This window comes from Zeus faber (genome assembly GCF_960531495.2).
Source record: "Zeus faber genome assembly, chromosome: 18".
In the NCBI taxonomy this organism is placed as follows: domain Eukaryota; kingdom Metazoa; phylum Chordata; class Actinopteri; order Zeiformes; family Zeidae; genus Zeus; species Zeus faber.
The window spans coordinates 16,224,078-16,232,970 of NC_137210.1; the positions used below are offsets into that span (position 1 = coordinate 16,224,078).

The 8,893-nt window shown below is 45.8% G+C and overlaps 2 protein-coding genes across 2 annotated transcripts in view; one reads left to right on the plus strand and one right to left on the minus strand.

Moving 5' to 3' along the window:
• The window catches only part of LOC307244061 (dual 3',5'-cyclic-AMP and -GMP phosphodiesterase 11A-like), a gene marked incomplete at its 5' end in the record, with an annotated part of 79,797 nt that overhangs the window by 45,388 nt on the left and 25,516 nt on the right, over window positions 1-8,893 (plus strand). The gene's annotated exons all lie outside the window — the stretch shown is intronic.
• The window catches only part of agps (alkylglycerone phosphate synthase), a gene marked incomplete at its 5' end in the record, with an annotated part of 28,040 nt that overhangs the window by 5,976 nt on the left and 13,171 nt on the right, over window positions 1-8,893 (minus strand). Inside the window, 7 exons of the mRNA XM_080019479.1 lie at window positions 737-826; window positions 1,651-1,712; window positions 2,022-2,091; window positions 4,009-4,121; window positions 4,231-4,307; window positions 6,478-6,529; window positions 7,170-7,297. Of these exons, the coding sequence (XP_079875605.1) occupies window positions 737-826; window positions 1,651-1,712; window positions 2,022-2,091; window positions 4,009-4,121; window positions 4,231-4,307; window positions 6,478-6,529; window positions 7,170-7,297 (592 nt within the window). The remainder of the gene's footprint in view (window positions 1-736; window positions 827-1,650; window positions 1,713-2,021; window positions 2,092-4,008; window positions 4,122-4,230; window positions 4,308-6,477; window positions 6,530-7,169; window positions 7,298-8,893) is intronic.

An 8,893-nucleotide genomic window follows, 5' to 3' on the forward strand; every position in this document is an offset into this window, starting at 1 on the left:
TATATGGTTTTCTTTTCACCCGTCCCTCCAAAATAACAAATACGTGAACCCAAAGAACCTAACTGTGTCAATGCCTCTCGTTTTAAAACAATGGATTTTTTTTTTATTCAATTTCCATTTCGATTTCTTTGGCTTCCGAACCACTGGCCACCATTCTGTATGGGGCTTCAGTCACCTTTATGAACAGGAAATAGACTGAAATTCTGAAAAAACCTTTCAGGAATACATATATCCAAACCAGTGTTAAACTGCTCTAATAGGATCAGGGTCAATATCAGCTGCCCATGAACATACACCGTCACACTGCAGACTCAAATAAATACAAAACAAAGTCAGATAAAACTTATGATGAGAGGCAGACCTCAATATAAAAACATTAAAGAGCATTTAAAGAGAGGAAACAAAATAAAAAAATAAAAACTCCAAAACGGCAGTGGCCCTTGGTGGGTTCACTTGACACAGCCCGTCGTCTCCCAGGCCGACGGCTCCAGAGGTTAAACGGACAAATCAATCATGTGACAGACTGCGGCGGCGAAATGAATGGCTTTGGCATAATCAGACCGAGGTCTAATCTGCCCTCAATGAGCGAGCGGCAGCCGGGCCCTCGCGGCCTCGCCGGCTGTCTGTCTGTCTGCTGGCCCTTTTGTCCCTCTGAGCCTTCCTCGCAGTGAGATGAGGGCGGGGCTTTGTTCATGAGCCCTTACAATTGTCACGGCGGGTGCAGTTCATACGTTACCTGCACGTCGACAGCGGTGGAAATTGGACTCCTTTCTCTTTGCACTCTCTAATAATGCGTTCTTTCACGTTCCGGCAAATATCTAACACCCTGGAAGACAACAGATAAGACAGACAGAGAGAGAGAAAGAGAGAGAGAGAGAGATTAAAAAAAAGGAGAGGGACAAGGACAGTTTAGAGATAATAATAATAATAATAATAATAATAATAATAATTTAGAAATTGATTTACGCAATACGGGGTGGGGGGTGGGAATGAAGACCAACAAAATGGAAACCGGGGGGTGGGGGCGGGGGGTGTCTGCTGGGAGGAGGTTCCCATTGGTGCAGAAATGGCCGCCAGTCTTGGGCATGTGCAGCTAAGTGTGGAGGATGGGGAAGAGGCTGGGTAATGAGCCAGGCGCATATGCTCGCCTCAATGGCTGATCTCTTGGTCTCGCCCGTCAGGCATTTTGCACGGCGAGGGGGCTGTGTGTGTATGTGTGTGTGTGTGTGTGTGTGTGTGTGTGTGTGTGTGTGTGTGTGTGTGTGTGTGTGTGTTGTGGAGCATATACAGATTAGAAGGTGCATGGTTTTCCCTCAACGCGGCAATGTGAGATATCGTGCAGCTGACGTCATGTCTCCCTCCCTACAACTCATACGAGCAGCGGCTTCGCCCCGTGTCTGGGTATATTTCAGCGGTGTCAGGCAGCCTTCCGCCCACACAAGGTTGTTAATGGGGCTGGGGGTGGGGGTGGCGTGGCGTGCGTGTGTGTGTGTGTGTGTGGGGGGGGTAGGCATGAAGGTGAACGTCAAAGACAGAGGGAAAGATGAGAGAAGGAATGAGGAAAAGGGCCGGCGGAGGGCAAACTGCATTTCTTCCCGACATTAAACTCTCGCGGCATCTGACAAAAACATTTGAGCTGACGGTCTCCACCTGTCCCAAGGCACGGAGGTCTCGAACGACTCCCCTATCACGTAGTAGTCCATCCCCAGGTCCTGTTCAAATGACAAACACAAATGGGGGAGCCCGTGTGAGTTGCCATGGCAACAGGGAGACAGGTAGAGGGAAACTTGCGGATCGAAAGAGAGATCCGCACACATTGTGATTCTGACAGACACAAACAGACAAAGGGCTCTTTCATGTCGGAGACGCTTCTTTCCGATGCTCCCCGACAACACCCACTGGATCGGGAGCTGGGAGAGAGACCTCCTGGAGTCTCTTTCTGCTTCTCTCCGCCCCGATCCTATGGGCTTGTCAGGGCCCCGCCCCGACTCCCGAGCGGAACAGACAGAGGTGTGACCCACCCGGAGGTACGCGATGACAAAGGTCAGCATGTAGCCCCTCTGCCCATTGTCCTCCCCAGCTGCCAGGCCCCTGGAAGAGAGATAACAGGGTTAATATTTAACAGCTTTCTTTGGGGCCCAAACCGCTCCTCGTCGCCGCAGCTGCCGAGCCCCTGTCAATCCAACAAAGCAGGGATCAATGCAGCAGGTCAGCCACACATCCATCACCTGTGGTGGGTGATCAAATTTCCATCTACTACCCAAACTAATCAGGGCACGCTCATTAGGAAAGCGCTTTATTGATTTACTAACACCCCCTCCCACCTAACTCGCTCCCCCCCTTCCCCTGTTTCCTCACACCCCGAGAAAACACTGCCCAACCCATCAGTGGCACTTGATTTGATGGGCGATCACAATTTATTTGAAATAATGCAATAAAACACAGGACGATGAGTGTAGTCGACACGTTTCTGTTGATTAATCTCCGCATTACACGAGGGCAGCGCTCCAGTAATCTGTGGATTTGGGCGCCGAGCCAATTACTTACAATAATTTTGAAGTACCCTTGTAGGAGTTGGTCTAATATACAATCCATAGGACTGAGGAAATGTGGAATTTATAGCATCGCTGAATGGCACAGTGAAGCGCATACATATACAATGACATTTACATCATACAGCATAAAAACATGACACTTTTTGTTTGAAAGAATACTTTTTTTAGTCAGCTGTGCCAAATGGGTTCCTGCAGGTTCCAACAAGTGAAATTGAATACTGTTTAAGACCTTTTTAACACCACTATGAATGCAATTTAAGAACTTTTTCACATCCATACCGAGAAAAAAAAAAAAAAAAAAAAAAAGTACGAAGAAAAATCTAAGATTCCAACGGGTCTGAAATATACTCTGTGTGGTGGTAGTTGACATGCGGGGTTCCCTGTGTACACAGCATCACTTCCGAATAGAATAACTGCTTTGGAGCGCTGTGTCTGCGTCTTGTTAAGTAATACAACAGAACGAGTCCACTAGCTCATCGATCGCAGATGGCCTCATTCTCTGGGAAGGATTAAAAAAAATTTAAAAAAAAAAATGCTGAAGTTGCTTGCATCCCTGAACTTCATAATCGAATCGACAGGGATGTCAAAATTGCATCTAAGACATTTCACGGCCATAAATTCAGATTATTGGATTTTAGACTTTAAGACTTTGTCAGGAGCCGCGGAAACCCTGTCAATTTCACAAGGGGGCAAAAACACCAAAAACAAATAGAACAAGGATTCCAACTTAAATACCTTATCCTAAATGGATATTGTGGCAAGTCAAGATATTATGAACCGTTAGGAACATAAATTATGTTCCAAAAATCAACTTTCCAGGCGATTTAAAAACGAAGCTAAGAACAACAACAGTTACAAATGGCGCGGGCGGATTGGATGTGAAGGTGGATTGGGGCGAGGCCACTCGTGGTCCTGATGTGTGAGAAGTTAAGGGAAGCAAGCAGGCTGAGGACAGAGATAGCACCCTCCCTGGCTAGATAGATAACTTATTTCCACCAAAGTCCTCATCGATCGGCTCCGTGATCAATCACAGCGGCCGAGCAAAGCACCTCCCGGCCTACGTCCCATCTCCCGGTCCTGGCGGGGCGGAGGGGGGGCCGTGCCCTACTCTCGCCCGCCCGCACCACGCTCGCTTTTGCACAAAAGCCGAGCTGACGGGAGGACATCCACAGGTGATCCATCACTCTGCACCGAGTGGAACACCGTGTCCGAGCAGCAAAACAGCTCCGCCGATTCTGGGAGAAGGGCCCAGCCCCCCCAGCCCCCCCCGGTTCGGTTGGGTGGAGTGGCATCGAGGGGCCCCCGGGAGGCCCTCCTCCCCCACTGAGATCCCACTGAAATGTGCTGTTTCAACAGCTGTGCTTTATATGGTCGGTGATTTAAAAAAAAAAAAAAAGGTGTTTCTGATTCTGCGTGAATGAAGAAGGGGAAGCGGGGGCGAGCGCCCACTTACCCAAACTTTGCAGCGATGTCGTAAACCTGCTTCTCGTGTTGCAAAACCTTCTCGCGGTCGCCTTCGAACAGCAGGGTGGCCACGCACAAGCAGTGGGGGTCAAAACCTTTGAACTGAGGATTATGGGGCAAAAAAATAAATAGAAAATAAAAAATAAAAAAAATGTCTTCAACCAGTTCACAAACAACAAAGTTTGGGATTTTTGCCTGTAATAAATATTACCTTGGTGATGTAGAATTTCTTCAACCCGTCCAAAAAGGAAGTAAAAATTGAAGACACTTGAGGCTTCAGGGCGTGACCTGGGGGGGGAAAAAAAATAGCAACGATGGAGTCAAGTCCTTTACAAACAAGTGGGTCCCTTGGCACTTTGGAGCAATGAAGCATTTTTCTTTTCTCCCGGCCCCCTCTCGCGGCTCGCTTCCTGCAGCATTTCGACTTGGCAAACAAGTCAGATTTATTTGGTTTCTTAAACAAAAGGGGGGGGGGTGGGGGGGAAGAAATGGTAACATTTGAATAACTTTACAACTGGCCGATGGCTTCCGGCGACAGCGGCTATAAATCAGCGGGTTTCCGAAGGGAAGTGGGGCCGACACGGCGATATCCGTCTTCCTCACGCGCACTTTTTGATTTATTCCTGATCGGACGCACAAAAGCGCCTGTGGACAAGTGAAAATGAGGGGCCGGGGCTGCTGGGATGGTTATCAATCACAGCAGCAGAGTCACGGGTGATGTCGCCGAGACTTAACAGTTCATTTATTCTCCCTGTGCTCAAGTCTCTTCATCACTTAGTGTCCTAATTGTTTCCATTCCAAAATTTGATTGCGGGTCTTTAAGGTCCCTCTCAGCCATCATACCCGTTAATTAAATACTCAACGTTCAGAGAAATCAAACCGCACCTATCACATCGTATGGAATTTGCGCATTAACCCTTTCCTCCCTTTTTACTCCGGCGTTCCTCTTCCCCCGGCTCTCGCGTTGACGCCCCCACCGCCCGCGACAACGTTCTCATTTTTCATCCCGTCGGATGGGTGGTGCTAAATTGTACGCGCCGTCCAGATCCTAAAACTACCTGCGAATACATCAAGTCTCTCCACTCAACAGCCGACGTGATTAAAAGTGAGAACAAGCCGCTAATAAGCCCGGGAAGGTATCGCAGGAGCGGTGAATTTTAGTTATTAGCGAAAACGCTGCTGGCTTCATCTCGCCACCTAATGCTGAGAAGTGCCTACTCTGTGAAAAGTGGAAATACAGGGCGGCTAATGAGATCCCCGGAGAGCCGGGAACTTTACTGAGATCTCCGGCAACGCCTGACGCATTCCACCAGACCGTAAGAAACAATATCATAAAACTTGGGTGTTACAGCTACTTAATGTTTGCTATGGTCATTTTCGATCTCGCCTCGATCCTTAAGGTGTGTGTGTGTGTGTGTGTGTGTGTGTGTGTGTGTGTGTGTGTGTGTCTGTTCCGCCGTCAAAATAACGATCGCCTTGCGAATGCGACGTTGGGCAAGGTGAAGGCATCATTGCGGTGTATTGTTTGTTTTTTTTATTCCTCGGATTCGTTAAATAAAATGATTAAACAAAATACCGTTAAAAATAAATAAATAAATAAAAGCCCTCTCGTGCTTAAATGCATGTAGGATGCCACGCACTACAAAGCCCCGCGATAAAAGCCAGGAGTTACAGCGAGGGGCGAGGGGGCCGGTGGCGGCTCTAACCGCTTCCTGAAAATGGAAACCGGGTCGTGCACAGGGCGGCCCGGCGCCTCAGAGCAATTAAAAAGGCTTGTACACGAGCGCTCCCGTCTAAAGTCCTGTCCTCACACCGCCGTCAGAACCGGGGGGGGGGGCTTGACTCGTGTTCACATTTTGTTTGTTCTTGGTGACGACAGTGAAGAACGAATGGCCCGGCGTGCGCTGTCTGCCTTTGTACCCATCAAGGACACGGGTGCGGCGACGTCAAGGCACGCGCAGGGTTGCTAAGGCCTCGCGTCTGCCGGGCTGAGTACATGAGCCTGGGTTTTAGGGAAAGTTCGGATCGACCGGTTGGTTTGATCATAAAGAAGCCTAAAATAATCATGAGAGAAATTGAGAGATCATCACCCCTGGCAGAGCAGAAAGATATTGTTTTTAATTTTGCTTCTTCAGTCTGAGTTTTTTTCTTTCGTTTTTTGTTTTTTTTTTACTGTATTTTCTTTGGCCCTCTGGGAATGCATAACCGTTGAGTTTGTTTTAATTCAAAACAACATTTTAAACAATATATGCTGTCAACACTGGAGTTAAAACACAAACTACAGAGGTCGAAGCAAGACAATTCAAAAAATATATATACTATAAAAAGTAGTTATCCTGGCATCAATGACAGCTCTCTGCTTAAACAAACAGTTCTTCTACCTAAGAGCTAACCCGAATACAGACCAAATCAATCAGGGGGCTGGAGAACCTTTTGTATTGAAACGAATTAAACTCACCAAACTGAAACTGTTCGTTATCCATGAGTCGAATAGACGCCGGCGCACATCTCTGTCAAGAAAAACGTTCAATACATCATGACATTGTTTATACTTTCTGATATCACAACAATGACAACAACAAGCACCAATATTCATGAATCTCATTGTCTTGTCGTTTTGCTCCATATTGGACACGGTGCCGAAAACACTTATTTTACAGCCGGCTTTCAACAGTGTGTGGATGGGTGTGGGCATCAATAATGTTTCCATCAGCACTATTGACGCCGCAGCGTCACAGCAGAAGGCAACAGGCCGATGGTATCGACAGCCCTCTCACCCAGATTCTCTCCATGTCATTAACTCGGGTCTTTCACCTTACCCGACCACCGCAGCGTCAATGCCTGCAACGCTCAATGCCTGCCGCTATGATTTGTGGCCCTTTTTTTTTTTTTTTTTTTTTGCCGACTGATTGAGCCGATTATTTCATTTTTCAATGACGGCAACATTTATCGAGCGAGTTTGAAACAATACGAAGACCAAGATTAAGGAATAAGGAGGTGAATATTGAAACGTGAGTTCATGAGGCCAAATAGGTTGGTTTTTTTTTAGGAAAATAATAAGTCATGACCAGGTCTACCCAGCTCGATAGTCGATCTATTGAAGATATATATATAAAAAAAAAAAAAAACACATGCACAAACACACGGTACCTGTTTAGCGACCTCTCGTAAGCAGGCCACTCCCATCTCAAAGTTCGGAAACACCACAGATCCATACTTCTGATACTCTGGAAGGGGGCGGATCTTTATTGTTACCTCGGTGACCACACCCAGGGTTCCTGTGGGAGGAAGAAAACCACAGTTTGGTTTTAAAAAACAAAAAAATAAGTTCCCACAATGTTTCAGGAACTTCAGGAACTCCTCTGGTGACCTCTGTCTCATATTTCACCTTGGAGAACCAGTTTCCCCCAAACACACGGGGGAAGAAATTAGATTTATCAGCCGGGAGCAGGAAGAAATAAAGCAGAGCCTTATCAAAGGCCACATGTCGGGGTCATTTGCTTGTTCAAATTACATTGTAGGGATGAGTGATTGGTTAACAGAATAGTAATTAAATGACATTTTAGTAATATAATAATTAGATTAGAGCTGAATCATGTAAAACAAAACAAAACAAAACAAAAAAGACAATAATAATAATAATCATCAATGTTATTTACAAGTTGAACCGAATGTGAATGCCCGTCTTTGGTTCTTATTATAATATGAAATGTTCTAACCGCTGGATAAACATGTTAGGTCGTTTCAAGGTGTGTGTGTTGTGGTTTGCAGGGCATTAAGCATCATTTTGCACCCTATTACTTTATTTTATGGTCTAAATCAATCATTTAGATTCATCAATTGATAGGCGAGAAAATATTGACAGATTAATTTGAGAAAAAAAACCACAAGTTGCAATTAAAATAGCCATGAAGTTTAGGTCTCTAACTTGCCTGGGATGGTTTCCCCCGCTGACAGCTACAAACTACTCTTTGTAAGAATGGAAGGACGGCAGGAAGTGGAACTGAACCGTCCTAGCAGATTCTAATGAGGCTTTTATCTTAAAAACATGATGGTAAATAGTGATAACACACACACTCTGCAGGCAGTTCATTTTTCCAAGACAGGGGGGGGGGGTAATAATCTAATACTAATAAAGAAAATATACTGTATATGTAATTACATCAAATATCTGAATTAATATCTGTAATTACTTACCCTGTTGAATAAATAAATAAACCCACGGACGTCTTTACAACAGCTTTAGGGATGTTTATGAACCACTGCCAATGAGGGATGGCATCAAAAATAAAAAAGTCAAAAACAGACCAAGTGTTAACATACTCTGTCTATTGATCCATGAGTATATAAAAGCCTATATTATTATTTTTTATTTTTTTATATAACCTATATATTTATATAGCCTAGTGATTTTATGAATACAGTTGTATGAAAGCATACCACAGATTGCGCTGTCATACAGTATGTCCACATGTTGACACAACATCCACATAACCTGCATTTCCTGTTGGTGACTTTTGAAAGGGTCTCCGTGGTGTGGGGTTGGTTTGGTTGGAGCAGCCACACCTGGCTGCTTCCAACACCACACACACCAGTCTCCTTGCGTGCTCATTTACCCACACTTTACCTAACCTAATTGCCGTCGCCCCCTGCTTGGTAATTGAAATAAGGAACTTTCTTTAAAGACAACAAAACATCCAGAATGAGATTTTTTTTTTCCCCCTCCCCCCCTCTCCTCCCCCGTCCTCCTCCCACTCATCCTGCCGTTGCGGTGGCGGCTAATGATCCACAGATACGACACCGCGTGTGACATGCTGCTCCCTAGTGGATCGCCGCATAACATGTGACTCCATTACGCCTCAGCAAAGATCCTT